This window comes from Pogona vitticeps, chromosome 6 (genome assembly GCF_051106095.1).
Source record: "Pogona vitticeps strain Pit_001003342236 chromosome 6, PviZW2.1, whole genome shotgun sequence".
In the NCBI taxonomy this organism is placed as follows: Eukaryota; Metazoa; Chordata; class Lepidosauria; order Squamata; family Agamidae; genus Pogona; species Pogona vitticeps.
The window spans coordinates 115,362,541-115,378,729 of record NC_135788.1 but is presented as its reverse complement, the minus strand read 5'-3'; the positions used below and the strand labels follow the sequence as shown (position 1 = coordinate 115,378,729).

General features: G+C 45.8%; 1 protein-coding gene across 1 annotated transcript in view; it reads right to left on the bottom strand.

Moving 5' to 3' along the window:
- NFATC4 (nuclear factor of activated T cells 4) overlaps positions 1-16,189 on the bottom strand; it is a 35,111-nt gene that overhangs the window by 4,116 nt on the left and 14,806 nt on the right. The window contains exons 4-10 of the mRNA XM_020815898.3: positions 12,640-12,802; positions 9,038-9,237; positions 7,688-7,860; positions 6,727-6,867; positions 5,568-5,623; positions 2,727-2,853; positions 2,105-2,623 (exon numbers count right to left, since the gene is read on the bottom strand). Of these exons, the coding sequence (XP_020671557.3) occupies positions 2,105-2,623; positions 2,727-2,853; positions 5,568-5,623; positions 6,727-6,867; positions 7,688-7,860; positions 9,038-9,237; positions 12,640-12,802 (1,379 nt within the window). The remainder of the gene's footprint in view (positions 1-2,104; positions 2,624-2,726; positions 2,854-5,567; positions 5,624-6,726; positions 6,868-7,687; positions 7,861-9,037; positions 9,238-12,639; positions 12,803-16,189) is intronic.

Genomic DNA, 16,189 nt, shown 5'->3' with positions numbered 1-16,189 from the left:
CATGAACTTCTGAGGTGACCTCAGAGCAGCCACAATCATGTCCTAGCCTTTGCTCCTAATACAGTGGTGCCTCGTGGGATGAAAAACCCGCAAGACAATTGGTTTTTGCGATCACTATGGTGCCTCGTAAGACTTTTTTTCTATGACTGTGCTTTGCAAGACTTTTTTTGAGAGTGATGCTTCGCAAGACTTTTTTTTTTGAGATCGATGCATAGGGAACCTCGCAAGACGATTTTTTTCACAAGATGACGATTTTTGCGGAACGAATTAAAATCGTCTTGCGAAGCACCACTGTATCTCCAACACCATGATAACAGTAATTGTAACATCACCCATACTACATTTCCTAATAACAACTTGAGGTCCGGCAAGGTTTGGAAAGAACTCCCTACCAATAATGAGTTACTTGTACATAACGTCTTATCATTATACAGGCATGGCCTTGTAATTCACAACAGAAGAAGATCACACGGCTGATGTCAGGGAAGGGGGACTCACTGCTAAGTCAGACTTAAGTCACACCTGCGACTCACACCTACTCCTCCCATTTTTATGGGGAAAACAACAGGTGGAGACTATATTTCGTCTCACAAGTTGCAGCTTCTATGATTCAGGGGTTTATTTTAAAAGGAAACAAAAAAACCCTTATTTCTTTTTACCTGTGAGAACTATTACCTTTAAAAACAAATTAAATGTAATTAGGGAAAAAAATAGTCTCAAGTCCTCAGAAGCAACAAGATAACTAAAGTGCTTCTTAAGCATTATTGCCCAGGCTTTAAGAACCCTGTTTAAGAAGATGAATGAGAGAGGGCATTTTTTAAAAATTTTCCTCACTGGCTGCTCAGCCATTCGAGTAAGTGGAAGGGGAGTGGTAGCAATGACTTGGCAGGGTGGTGAGCATGGGGCTTCTTTTAGTCGCTGAGGACCAGTAAGGATTCAAAGAATTATCTGCTTATCTATTATTTAAAATATCTATTATTATCTATTATTTAAAATATTTTTATCCCGCCTTTCTCCTCAGAAAGAACCCAAGATGGCTAAGAAATTTCCCTTTTCGCCTGCTGGGGTTGAATCCCCACCATCTATAAGTAACAGCTCGGAAACATCGCTACCTCAGTCCTCAGAAAGCCAAGATCCCACTCAGTGACCAGGAATTGGTCAATTTTTGCCCCCAGGATCCACAATGGCCACACTGGGCCTGTCAATGGCTGAAAATGGGGTGGAGATCACTTTGTTTTGATTTGGCTTCTCTGGCCACTGTTAAAAAAAATCCCAAATTAAGAAAAAAAATACTGCTCCTGATGACTCTACCGGGAGTGAAAAATCCCCAATATTTTGCCAGAATTTTTTTTTAAGAACACCATTAAGTTGGATGAACTGCTGGTGGGGGGAACTCACGCTAAAGGAGTTTCCATTTCTACAAATGCAGAAAGGGGTCTTTGGTTCCACCTTTTTCTGTCCTATTGAGAAGGTCGGACTCTTAGACACTCATACGGGTTCCCCTATTTTCAAAAGTCCGGTAAGCGGCTTCAAGAAACAGGGCCACCTTGGTCATAGCACCTTGACTATGTTTAAAACCATGATCATTTTGGATCCTGGGTCAGTGTTCTGTATTAACCACAAATACTCTTATTTCTGTCTCCCAAATGTAACTTTAAATCCCTCTGAAATGAAACTTAGAGCTAGAGATGGGCACGAACTTCACTCTGGAGGTTCATGCCGGTTCGTACGCACGGAAACACAGGTACCATATTTTCCTTTCCCCTTTCTCCCAAGCCAACTTGGCCCACTCCTCAGTCAGAGTGCACTCCTCTCTTCCTCCTCTTTGGCCGTTCAACCAGTCCTTGGAAGGAGTATGGGGTTGCCTGTCCTGTTGCTTTGTCTGAGTAGGTAATCAACCAAGGAGGCAGCATGGGGAGCCTGCCGAAAACTGGTTGAACGGCCAAAGAGGAGAAAGAAAGGAGAGTGTGCTGGCTGGTGAGTGGGGGATCCAGCTGGGGAGACAGGGGAAGGGAATGTGCACGAACCAGCACAAATGTACGAACCGAAGTTCGTGCCCATCTCTACTTAGGGCTACTAGAACTCTTGCCGTGTCCAGGTTTACCTTCCTCCAGCGTGATCCCATGGATGGGCAAACTATCCCGAAATTCACCACCAAATCCTGGCTTTTCCAACTCCTTGGTGCTAGGCTCCTCCGGCGCCAGCTCTGGATCCGTCCATTCTGACGTCCTCTCCCCACCGTGAGCGTCTCCCTGTCCTGGCGGTTGAGGGCTGAGCTGGGGGCTGGGGCCCTGGAAGTGTGGGGGGCAGCCATCCAAAGCGTGGAAGTGGGGCGGGGCGGGAGGCGCGAGGAGCGACATGGAGAGGTTAACGCCACTGCTGTACGCCTCGTTGGCAGGGAAGCGGAAGGTGGGGCTGTAGCGGGGCGGGGTGGGGAACGAGCAAGGGTTCCATTTGGGGCCATAGGGGGAGCAGGGCGGGGAGCGCTCGGGGCTGTAAGGGAAGGGTGGCCTGGAAGGGGAGAAATCCATGGCTCCTTGGACCGCCTGGGGTGGGAAATGAGGGGCTTGAGGTGGAAAACTGTGGCGGGGAGAGTCCGGCAGTGGTTCTTCCTTGAAGATCACTGATGAAGTGGGGAGAGAAGAGAGGATGAGGGTCAAATATCAATCTGTGGGGATTTTTTTTTTGGGGGGTAATCCTCTGTTCCCCTCTCATCTCACACATACCAGGCAAGTACTTAAAGGCTTGAGCTGGGCTTCTTTTCCGGCGTCCATTGGAAACATAAAAATAGGTTTGAACAGGCCGCGAGGCTCGCTTGTTGCTGTATTCGGGAACCGTAAGGGCCAGCGAGGTCTGTGGGAGCAAAGTGGGTTATAAAGGGCAAGGTTAATTTCCTTTTACGGGTACAGTGGACCCTTGACTTAAGGAATTAATCCGTATTGGAACAGTGGCTGCAGGTCAAAAAGTATGTAGGTCGAGGGCTCCATTGACCTACAAGGCATTGAAAACCGATTAATCCCGTAAATGGACGTTTTTGTTCCATTTTGGTTTTATTCCCAGTCTGTAGGTTGATTCTCTGGCTGCAAGCTGAAACTAAATTTTGCGGCCAGAGAAGTCTGTAACTCGAAAAGTCTGTTAAGTGGAGCCGTCTGTAAGTCGAGGGTCCGCTGTACGTGGTGTGGTGCGGTGGGCAGAATAATGGGCTAGTATTCAGGAGAGGTGGGTTCCAGCTCTGCCATGGAAGGGAGTGGAAGCCGTACATCACCATCACTATCACCACCATCATGTGCTATCAATTCTAAATTATGGTTACCCTTTTCAGGGATTTCCAGGTACAGAATACTCATATGTGGTTTCCCATTCCCTTCTTCAGGGGTATCATGAGGCGTTGACGCTTGCCCAAGGCCACATAGGCTGGCTCTACCGGAGGAGGCCCAGTGAGGAACTGAGCTCCCAAACTCAAACTCCACCACCAGATACCTCAAGTGCCGAGCAATCCGGCCAGCTAAACCACTCCTTAAATACCTCGCTTACCTTGAAAACCCAATTAGGGTCATCATAAGTCAGTTCGGACTTGAGGACACGTAAAAACAACAGCTCTTCCTTACAGTTTCATTTCCAAATCAAGGTCTACCACCTATTATTGGTTAGAAACTCTTCCTAAGTATTATGGGTTAGAAACTTTTCCTAAGTATTATGGGTTAGAAACTCTTCCCAACTCATCCAGAAGCCCAGATCTTTTTTAAAATGGTGGTTTCAAGATCCCCTGTTCTACGTTCTGTGTTCCTTAGAAGAAGAAGAAACAAGTCCTTCTGGATTTGTTCTTTGTCTCACCCTACGAGGGAAGGAAAAGCCTACACATGCTCTTAATCCAGATCTGTGTAGAAAGCTTCCCCTCTTAGATCTGCTTCCATCACCAGCCATTTCTCTTGGCTGCACCCAAGGGACGGGTGAGTCACCAAAAGCCCACCACGTCAGCTCCGGAAGGAACAACGGGGTTTTGTTTCTTCGTTTTCCAGGATTGCCGCCGGCTGCAGCTGGCTGACTCCATTGGAGGCGCTGTCTCCCCATCGGATAACCTCCAGCTGTGTTGGATTACAAACTCCATGTCCCTGAGTCACCTCTGGATAATAGAGGCAGTAGTCCGACTCCAACACACTGAGAGGCCACCAGGTTGAGATGGCCTAATGGGACTGTCTTTCTTATCCCAAATTCATCTCCGACAATGGCACTGGGCTGAATCTGTGTTTTCTTTCTCTCTCCCTGCCCTTTTTGTAACCCTATGTGTCTGATCCATGCAATGCAGGAGTGCGAATTCTGGACCTCCCAAAGCCTTTAATGCAGCTCCTTGGCATCGCCAGAAGGAAGACAGTCCCCCCTCCAAAAATATATTCCTCCTCCAAAACAAAATGGGAAAATAGAGACTCCAAGTTGGGGGGGGGGGGGGCGAGACTCTAGTGAAACAGTTCCCAAAGATATAAATGTAATATTGGGACTGGGTGGAGTCCCGTTATATATGCCAACCTGTGTAACTTTCAGTAGCAAACTATTGCAAGTGAAGAAATCAGGGCAGGTTTTGTTGTGAACAGTTGTGTCATTCATTGATCAAAATCCTGTTGTGTAAATTTATGCCGGTGTAACCAGAATCAGTGAGGGATGTGGTGGCGCTGCGGGCTAAACCGCAGAAGCCTCTGTGCTGCAAGGTCAGAAGACCAAGCAGTCGTAAGATCGAATCCACGTGACGGAGTGAGCGCCCGTCACTTGTCCCAGCTCCTGCCAACCTAGCGGTTCGAAAGCATGCAAATGCAAGTAGATAAATAGGGACCACCTCGATGGGAAGGTAACAGCGTTCCGTGTCTGTCGCACTGGCCATGTGACCACGGAAGATTGTCTTTGGACAAAACGGTGGCTCTATGGCTTGGAAACGGGGATGAGCACCGCCCCCTAGAGTCGAACACAACTGGACAAAAAAAATTGTCAAGGGGAACCTTTACCTTTCACCAGAATCAGGCACCAGAAATATATTATATCGATGAATTGAAAAGTCCGTATCTCCTTTTTTCAGGTTTTGAGGCTCCCGAAGGCTTTCTTTTGCCCTGGGGATGTCTTTGAGAGCCTCAAGATGGGGTGGGGGGAGCTTTTAACAGTAAAAAAAAATCACCACCAGATTACCACCCAAGGCAGGAGGGCCGCTGGTGATTTTTGCCCACTCCCACATCCTAAGGCTAAAAGGGATCCCAAGGGAGCCTTGGAACCTGAAAGGGAGAAGAAACTTTCCATTCGATTAAATATTTTTAGTGTCAATTCAGGTTACACAGGTGTACATGTACACCAACAAGATTTTGTCTGAATTTTTTTTTACTGAAATATTAGACTGATGGGCAAAACAAACAGGAATGTAGCCAGCTTATTCCTTGCCATCATCCCTATACATTAAAAGCATCTCCCTGTCCCCACTTCAAAACTCCAGTAAAGATCCAGAAGGCTGCTTCCTGACAAGAAAAATCCTGCCCACCACACCCCTGTGGACTTCTCATATTGATGAAAACATCTGGAATAATCCTCACCTCTGTGCTTTTCAACCGGTTCACATTTGCCTCCTCTTCCCATTGGAGTTTTCCATCTGAAACCAGAAAAGTGATTGGTTCAGGGCAGGGCAGGGCAGAGTCTAAATGCAAAGCATCGCATAGCGGCATCCAGTCTATGGGGAAGCTTGATGGCTGAAGCCATAGGCCCACAAAGCCTAGTTAGACTCCTCTCAGAAGCTTTCAAACAGGTTACGCTGGAGACTGCTATACTTTACTGTCTAATCCCAGTGTCTGCTGACTGCAGGCACAGTGTTCTCACCCACAGAGGCTCCATTCTGCTAAAAGAAGTCGAAAAGAAGACTGTTACTAAATATTGTGCCTTCTCAGTTGAGGCCTCTACCCTATGGAATGGATTCCAGGCAGAAATCCATCAGGCATCCTCCCTCCCATCCTTTAAGAGGATGCGGAAGACGTTATTGTTTCATGAAGCATTCCAGAACATCCTCTGTTAAGTATACAATGGTGCCTCGCTTGATGAGGATAATCCGTTCCAGCAAAATCGCTGTAGAACAAAATCCTCGTCAAGTGAAAATAAAAAAAACCATTGAAATGCATTGAAAACCAGTTCAATGCGTTCCAATGTGCTAAATACCTAATTGTCCAGCGAAGATCCTCCATAGGGTGGCCATTTTCCGGTGCCTGTAAAGCAGAAAATGCCTCCTAAAAACAGCAGGGAGCATTTTGCACAGCGGGTGGCCATTTTGAAAACTGACAATCAGCTGTTTTCAGATCGTCGTAATGCGAAGAATCGGTTCCCAAAGCAGGGAACTGATCGTCATAAAGCGATTTTTGGCCATAGAAACATCATTTTTGCGATTGCAAAAACCTCACCATCAAGCGGATTCATTGTTTAACAAGGTAATCATTATGCGAGGCACCACTGTATTTCATTTTTTTCTGGAGTCCACTATCACTTCAAATGCTATTTTCCGTTGTATGTGTTGACTGGGGAAGTTTGTTGGTTCCCTGGGCGGTTGGGGGTTATTGTTCACTAACTGTGTTGTAAACCGCTTTGAACAGCGCATGCACCAAGTCAGCGGTATATAAGTGTAGTCAACCAACCAACCCAGGATCCGAAATGATCAAGGAGTCCAAAGTGAGCAAAAGCAAGCTATACACAACATGAGGCGTCGCTTACCGGGGCCCCGCTCAATGAAGACAACCTTGGATTCAGGCAGGAAGTTGGCCCCGCTGATCACCATCTCCTCTCCACCATGCACTGAGCATGCGCTGAGGCTGTAGTTTTCCACCTGGGGGAGTTCCTGAGCAGAGCGCTGGGCTGTGGGAAGAGAGCAAAGGACAGCATGTTGGCATGAAGACCACATGCTCCATCTGGAACAAGAGGGATGCTGGCAAGTTTTGGGGTCTGAGTCCTGAGTCCAAAGCCTTGAGTCCCCCCTTGAGTCGGTGGCTTTCCTACCACCTCCTGCCACCGCCGTCCTCAGAGGCAGCAGGCCCAGCGCTCCTTCCAGATGTTGTCTGCTACTTCCACACACACACACCACCCAGCTGATCGCCTGGCGCATGCGTAGAGGTAGAGGCCGGTTCCAGGAAGGGAAGCTGGCTCTGTTGCCTCTGAGGATGGTGGCGGTGGAAGCAGGTAGGAGAGCCAATCCCTAAGAGGGATTCGACAACGTAATATGGAAAAAATGAGTCCAAGTTGCAAGTTAGGTCCAAGTCTTTTTTTTTAAACTGTTCTCAATCATCCCAGAGTGCAGGACACACAACTATGGGCTCAAGTTAAAGGAAGCCAGATTTCGGTTGAGTATCAGGAAAAACTTCCTGACTGTTAGAGCAGTACGACAATGGAACCAGTGACCTCGGGAGTTGGTGAGTGCTCCAACACTGGAGGCATTCAAGAGAGACTTAGATCATCACCTGGCAGATATCACTCGATTTCTATTCCTGCATTGAGCAGGGGGTTGGACTGGATGGCCTTGTAGGCCCCTTCCAACTTCACTTTTCTCTGATTCTATGAAACCTTGCAAGTCCCCTTCCCTGCAGAACAACCACGAAGACTGTCTTGTCTGAAGCGAAGGAGAAGGTGGCGCCTCCTCCCACCATCTCCTGGATGGAAAAGCCATTCCGGCTGCACTCACAACACTCGATGGGCACGGAGGCCGCCTGGATTGAGACCACTTTGCCGTTGCCTTGTGGGATGTGGACTCGGAAGACCAGCCGCACCCGTGTGTTCTTGCGTCCAATGTCGGTCTCGCCTTTGCGGAGTTCAATGTCTGAGTTTCGCAGCTTGAGGATGCCTGCACAGTCAATGCTGGAAAGCGGGGAAGGTGAACAGCGGGAAAGAGGAGCGAGTGGGAGAAAGTGGAAGGAAAACCATTGAGCTGGATGTGGAACAGATAAAGGTGTTTGTTTGTTTTTTCCTGCTGTGAGACAAATTCTGCTGCTCTCTGCTTTCACCGTCATATTGATATTCATACCTGGCTCTCATCCCCATAAGCTGATTTTTGAAAGAAAGAAAAAATTAAGAATATGCATATGCTCCTGATACCTGCTATTACACAGAAATGATATAAATCTCCTGTTAGTCTTGTGGTCTGCAAACCACAAATTTTCTTTTCTAAGCAGATGTGATTATAGCTTGGCTGTGGAGAACGGATATTTCAGGAAGGAAGCGAGAGGCATGCATGTATCTGTATCAGTCACTGGGCTTCCAGCAGAGTATGGCTGTAAGACTTCTATGTTGTAGCCTCATGGGGGTGCCCATGTGCCTCTAGCATCCATCCCGAGCACACTACAAAATCTATTGTCTACAGCAATAGTTCCCAGCCTTGGGTCCCCAGATGTTCTTGAGCTGCAACTCCAAGAAGCCTTTACCACTAGCTGTGCTAACAAGGGCATCTGGAAGTTGGAGTCCAAGAATGTCCGAGGATCTACAGCAAAGCTCGTAGATGTAATCACATCGTCCCAGAGCCACAAGATAAGAGACCCCAAAGTCATGGATCTACCAAAGGCATTTCACGACGCTTTTCCTGTAGGCATCCAGCGTGCCTCTAGCCCAGGCTACGAATGCCAGTGTCAGAGAAACAGGACCGTCTTGCCTTCTGTGTTATGCACATTCTCAGGGACCAATCAGATGACACCGATACCATGTTGTTAGAAGCTGATAGCGATTCCACAGATTTGTGCCAAAACAATTAGACTTTAAAAAAGAAGCCTGTTTATCTCGTGTGGCTCAACCCCAAAACAAGGAAAACTAATTTCCAAGATATAGGAGCTGAGAAACCTTATGTTATAGCAGTCAGAAATCTTTCGGGACCTTAAGGAATTCTAGATTCCAGCAATGTGGTATCAGTAATCTGAAGTTTGCACAACTGATAATCCAGATAATCCACAGGACATGGAGACATTCCATCCTGATATATTCTCCAGGCCTCTTACAGGCAGGAGAAGAACCTCTTACTCCTGTGGTTGCAAAAAAAAGGACTTACTTGGCTGTCATGTTGTTCTCAGGCAGCAAGGATATCTCAAGGACCTTGGTACCGCTGATGATGGACTCGTAGCTGGTGGTGGCCACCATCTTGCCGGTGATACGGTGTACCTGGTAGAAGGCATGGGGGCGTAGGTTTCGCTCATCTGCTGTGCCAATGAACATCTGGAGGGTGAGGGGCTTTTCGTCATAGCCTAGAAGCTTGTGTAGGAAAAGAAAAGTGTAACCGTATGCTTTTTGTCCTTATGGATTTAAAACCTTTTTGCCGAAACCACTGATTTAATTTTCACGCTTATTTATCAAGCAATTTTTTTTAATGTCCATTTGCGACGTAGCCATTTCAAAACAAGTTTGCCATTTTCACATGGTAAGCATTTCTTAACCCACTCACGGATTCACCACTAACACATTTCTATAAGGAACATGCCATGGCTGAACTTTCTCCTTCAAACATTATGGAGTATTTTTGAACATTCTGTGACATCATACAACAATTGAGACTCTTGCCAGTGGCAAATGGACGGTTGGATTCACTTTGTCATGGGCAAAACACAGAAATCTGTTTTCAGATGTCATGGTTGTGGCTCCTTCAGAAGGATTCTCAACCAGCAGAGCTAGGAAACCCCTTTCCCCAAAGTTTCTATGAGGCTGGTTTCACGGAATGTTCATAAACACTAACAGTTGAGAGAGGGAAGGTTTCAAGTGTTGTCCTGTGTCTTTTCAAATTATTGTAGCAGATAAGAATAGGCCAATATTTCCATGTTAGATTCGTTTCTATGATTGCTGAATTTCCATCAGGGTATTCAAGTTAATCCCCATCTTGAATCAGACCTATGAATGCAAACTTACGAACAGGGAACGCCATTCCCCATATGGGCTGTACCATTTCAGTCGCCACCCCCAGCACCCCTTACTAGTCAATGGTTTCTGGCATTCTCTCTTGCAGTTGGAGACAGCAGCCGTTTGGTGGTCTCGCCTCAGGGTATGGCCACATGTTTTTAATCAGAAGCCAAGACTTAACAGCTGCAGTCGATTTGAGCTTTAAAGGAAACACTCCTTTTTCGACATCTTCTCCCCCTTCATCGTCATGTCATGCAAGATGGAACATTCCAGAAAGCCCTCTTTGTTGGAGGGGGGGTACAGAATAAGGGAAGCAATCTTGTTCCAGCACAGATCTCTGCCAGCTTTTCAGGGAGGAGGGCGGTGGTGAGAAAATGGGAAGTAGAAGACAAAGCTTGGAAAAGTTACTCTTTTTAAAGTATAGGTTCCAGGGCCTTCCAATCAGCCCTGCTGAACGGGGACTTGCGGGAGGCACCCCCCCAAAAAAAGTTCCATATTTTTCCATGTATAAGACTATACTTTTGTCTAAAATTTTTAGACTAAAAATTGAGGGTCATCTTATACACAAAAGTAAGATGAGGAAAGAACAAAAACAAGTGGAGGGGAAAGCAGGGATCAAAGTGATCCTGCAGCGCTTTGATCCCTGCTTTCCCCTCCACTTGTTAGGAAAATGGGGGGTGTCTTATACACGGAAAAATACGTAACTTTTTCAAACAGTGGAACAGAAAGCTCACAGGGGAAAGGTGAATGAGATGCGCAGCTTAGAAGGAAATAGAAATGGACCCCTTGGGAGGAGTCAGAACTTGAACACAAACAGAAGGCGAACAAAAAACTTTGTTAAAATCTGCCTGGGGAGGTATCTTTCTGCACACGTGGCTCTTCTCTCTTGCCCACCCCATTTGCTCTCTCTATCGTCGGCAAAGAATGACGCAGAGGAATGGGTGCAGGAGGAGACCAGCCTTACGACTCTGGTCTTAGAGCGTGGGAAAGGGCAGACCCAAGATCCTGGCTACAGGGGAATGTGCTGCGGAAGGGAAGCCTGCATGTTTTAAAAGGGAGGATGGGAATAAAAGGGAAAGAGAGAAAAAACAGAGAGAGAGAAGAGAATTTCTGGACTTGACGTCTGAAGCCCTCGATGGCAGATCCCACTTATAAAGGCCATGAAATTGTAAATGGATTAAATTAAGCCAGGTGAGAGCAGGAATACAGCACTGAAGGAATTTCACTGAAGCTCGGTTGGGCTTACCCCACCTCCCGAATCTTTCCTGCTCCAAAATCTCTTCCCTCATCCTCTCATTTTAAGAGTGAGCAGGCCAAGAATTGCTCACTCGTTCCTGTTTTATTTTAAGCCAAGCATTTCCCTCTTATTTAACCTACATTTAGTGGACATCTATTGCACAATTTGTTATAAACAAAGCCTGTGACATTTACCATTTTTCTTTTTTTAAATGCCGTTAGGAAATTCTTTGAAGTGGGAACAGTTTTCCTCGCTCAAATTGCTGGAGAGATGTTTTCAAACCAGCCCAAAGAAGAAGAAAATGATGAAAAAAAAAAAGCAAAGAAAGGGCATTTCTTCATCATGCTAGAAGTAAAGAGCTGGAAGGGCTGCTATGGATCTCCAAATCTAGCCTCTTTCAAGGAGGAGCAGAAGAAGGAACCAGCTCTCCCTTCTCCTACTGGATTAATTTGGCTGACATTGCCTAGTAAATAAATCATTAAATTAAGGCCCAGTGAGGTATGGTTGTTAGGGTCTTAGCTGAAGATAGGGGAGATGTAGGTTCAAATTAAACCATGAAATAAACTGAGGGTGTGGAGTGGTTGAGTATAATCTTTTTACTGGCAATCTGATCTAATCTAATCTTAAAAACTGCAAAACTGGAATGGGATCCTATAGTATAGATCATCAAGTCCAGTCCTTTTCAAGGAGGCCCAGTGGGGGAATCGAACTCCCAACTTCTAGCTCCGCAGCCAGATCCCTAAACCACTTGATCTATCCAGCAGTTCTTAGGTAAAGGTAAAGGTAAAAGTTCCCCTTGACAATTTTTGTCCAGTCGTGTTCGACTCTAGGGGGCGGTGCTCATCCCCGTTTCCAAGCCATAGAGCCAGCGTTTTTGTCCGAAGACAATCTTCCGTGGTCACATGGCCAGTGCGACTTAGACACGGAACGCTGTTTTGTCGACAGGTTTTTATTATGTAAAAACTGTTTTATATATTATTTTCATTGTGTATTTCTATGTTGTAAGCCGCCTAGCGTGGTCTTAACCGACTAGATAGGCGGGATATAAAATAAAATAAAATAAAATAAAATAAAATAAAATAAAATAAAATAAAATAAATAAATAAATAAATAAATAAATAAATAAATAAATAAATAAATAAATAAATAAATAAATATCATCACCGCGGGGAGGGGGGCGATGATAACTTCCTCAATGGCTCAAGGGGGAGTTTCTTTCAAAAAGGTTAAGAACCACTGGTCTAGATGACCTTGAGGACAACGGCTCACCCTCTTTGCTCCATCACTCCTCCCCCCCCCATCATCGTTATTCAATTCATCATTACAGTTTTATCCCATCTTTCTTCCAAACAGCTCCAGGTGGAAGGCCTCCCCAGTGACCCTATAAGGTAGGTTAAGCTGAGATCTGGTAACTCACCCAAAGGTTACGAGTGGAGATTTGAACCCAGATCCACTCAGTATTAGGCTATAACCCACCACCCCACTCTGAGACCAGCTTGTGATTTCTCTGCCCACCCCGCAGATACCTTTATCACGGGATGTCCTCCTGGAGCGGCTTTCACTGCACCTCTGCTGCCCTCTGTCTCATAGTGTGCTCGGTGGTGAGTTCGAGGCTGCACTTCAATTTTCAGCTCATATTGTTCATATTGGCTGGGGAGGGGCCAGTCCAGAGGTGGGAGAGCAGAGGACCTGCAGATTTGCAAAGACAAGGGGAACCCGTTTAAGCCCTGGACCTGAACTTAATTTCAACACAAAAATGACCAGGTATGACTTGGAATTAATACAACCTTATGTGAAATAAAAAGTACATGTAAAATAGGCCTGGAAAACGTACTTTCTCGGAATACAACCTCTGTATCCTGAAGCTAGTGTTGGAGTCTTTGCAAGCTTGCACGCCTTTAGTAGGTTTGGTTGGGAGGGGCCTTTCCGGGCTAGAGTGACTGTCAATCTATCTAGCAGTATCCAATCATTCCTTCTCTGCCTCTGAATTAAAAGAGAGCCCAGCCTCTCTGATCTGTGCCTCTTTCCCTCTCCTTTACTCCGTTGGAAGCAGTGAATCTGTTGAAGCGTTTGTCCATTTGCTGTTTAATTTGTAAGTAATGGAACCTTTTATTCTTTCTTTTTTTTTTTACTTCTGCTGCACTACTAGAGGAATTTAACCAAAAATTCAAAACTCTGCAACAGGTAGCAGTCATGGGATATACCGGCTGAAGGGACTGACACCACACAGTCCAAATGAAGTGTCAGTTTCCCAGGTAACCTTTCTACCTTATACTAGGTCAAACTTTTGTCCTACTGGTAAGGGTAAAGGTTCCCCTTGACATTTAGTCCGACTCTAGTGCGCGGTGCTCATCCCCGTTTTCCAAGCCGTAGAGCCAGCGTTTGTCTGAAGGCAGTTTCGGTGGTCCCGTGGCCAGCGTGACTAGACACGGAACGCCGTGACCTTCCCACCGAGGTGGTACCTATTTATCAACTCGCATTTTTTACATGCTTTCAAACTGCTATGTTGGCGGGAGCTGGGACAAGCGATGGGAGCTCACTCCGCCGCGTGGATTCAATCTCACGACTACAGGTCTTCTGACCTTGCAGCACAATGGCTTCTGCGGTTTAACCCGCATTGCCACCACGTCCCTTGTCCTACTAGCCTTGTGTTATTTGTTCAGAACGACAGCAGCTCTCTCTTTCCTCATACTGGAAATGAGTTCAAGGGTCAAACCTAGAAACTTCAGAAACCCAATCACACGCTCTACTCTTTTTCTTCAAATGCCAATGCAAGATGTTGTTATTGTTTCAACTTATATATACTGCTTGGAGCACTTTCTGGGTGATTGACAACATAATGATGCAAACAAGCACTTTGTCCCTCAGAGAAACTAGATATTCATTTTACCAACTTCGGCAGGCTGAATCAACCTCAAGCCAGCTAACAGAGCCAATAGGCATCAAACTCAGGCCATGAGCAGAGGCTTGACCGCAGTACTGCAGTTTAGCCACTGCTCCAGAAGGTTTGTGGCTTTTTCCTCATCTCTGTAACATTGTGGCATGCCAAAATACTCCCCCCTCCACTTCCTGCTGTTCTTCAAAAGAACAGGAAATCAACATTTAACTGACAGACAGGAGGAAGATCTGAAACACAAGTACCATCAAATATTATCAAATTACAATTAAAAATACGTTGTTCGGTCTCTAGAACGGGTGAATCTGACCAATGGCACATGTACTCCCAAAGCATTTTTTTAGCCCCCCAGGCAACCCCCTCCAGCCAGAAGGAAAAAAAATCAAAACTAAAAAAAAAACTTTTTGATGTGGAAATGCTAGTTCTGTTCCTGGAAACATTATGGACCAGTGACGCCAAGCCATCAAAAGCTCACATTAAAAAAAATATCAAAACCAGAAATGCATCAAGTCATCTATTTTGAATTTTTCCTCCACATTTTTTGGCCATTTCAGTTATGATCTGGTTGCGGAAAGGGCTGGTAAGAAAATGTCCCGTTTCTCTGCCCAACCCCCGACTTCATGGCACCATCAAAATTTCTTCCCCCACTTTCAAGCATCCAGTTAAACTTCTTGCTGCCTGTAACACTCACTGTCACTCGATTCAAAACCTCTTTCTGTTTTTACCCAAACGGCCCATCAGTGGAACCAGAATATTTACTACATAGACAAGACTACACAAGGTTGCTAGTCCTCAAGCATTTGGAATATCCTTTCCCTCCAGCCTCATTCTGAGACCCTTTTAAACCTACCATGTGCTTTCTTGCTAGCCTTCATTCAGATCACAGCCGTGAAGCATGCATTATGGGTCATCCAGTTCAGCCCCCGTCAAGGAGGCCCAGTGGGGGATTCAAACTCCCAACCTCTGGCTCTGATGTCAGAGACCCAAACCACTGAGCTATCCAACCGTTTTTAAAAACTCATCTGAACCAGTGGCCATTTTGCAACTCATAAATAAATGGTGAGTTCTGATGAAAGAGAAGTTCTTTATTTCTTAACCTGATCTTATGGGGTTCCATCTGATTGGCCCAACCCACTGTCAGATCGAGGTGAGAATTTGAGATCAATTTTTTTAAGATCAGAGTTGACCAGACCATTTGCAAATGTTACTCATATTCAGATAGGAAAAAACCTGGGGGAGATTTATATCAGTTTTTCAAACTTGTGAGATTTATATCAGTTTTTTCAAATTGAAGCCATTTGCATAGAGGTTCACAAAACACCATACAAATGACACAATGGTGATACATTAAAAAGACGCCGTCAACTCTATTACATTTGGAATATATAGAAAGTTTAAAGGAGCATGTTATTGTTTAGTGGTTAAGTCGTGTCCGACTCTTTGTGACCCCATGGACCAGAGCACGCCAGGCCCTCCTGTCCTCCACTGCCTCCCGGAGTTGGGTCAAATTCATGTTGGTCGCTTCGATGACACTGTCCATCCATCTCGTCCTCTGTCGTCCCCTTCTCCTCTTGCCCTCACACTTTCCCAACATCAGGATCTTTTCCAGAGGGTCTTCTCTTCTCATGAGATGGCCAAAGTACTGGAGCCTCAGCTTCAGGATCTGTCCTTCCAGTGAGCACTCAGGGTTGATTTCCTTCAAAATGGATTGGTTTCTTCTCTTTGCAGTCCAGGGGACTCTCAAGAGCCTCCTCCAGCACCACAGTTCAAAAGCATCAGTTCTTCAGCAGTCAGCCTTCTTTATGGTCCAGCTCTTACTTCCATACATCGCTACAGGAAAAACCATACCTTTGACTATGACTAACGGAGCATAGCATACACTAACAGGTCAAGGGACAATGGCTGGTGTCCTGTGGAGAAGCTCTGCCTACACAGTGGGAAGGATGTCATCATCAGATGGCTGCTGAGTCAAGAGCTTCTTTTTCAACTTCAGACGGTGCGCAGTTGACACAGAATGTGATGGAGCGGCACACATCTTGCAGTCAAAAAAAAAGGAATCATAGAATCATTGAGTTGGAAGGGCCAATAAGGCCATCCAGTCCAACCCCCCCCCCCTACTTGAGGCAGGAATCCAAGTCAAAGCAGATCTGACAGAGGGTTGTCCAGTTTTCTCTTGAATG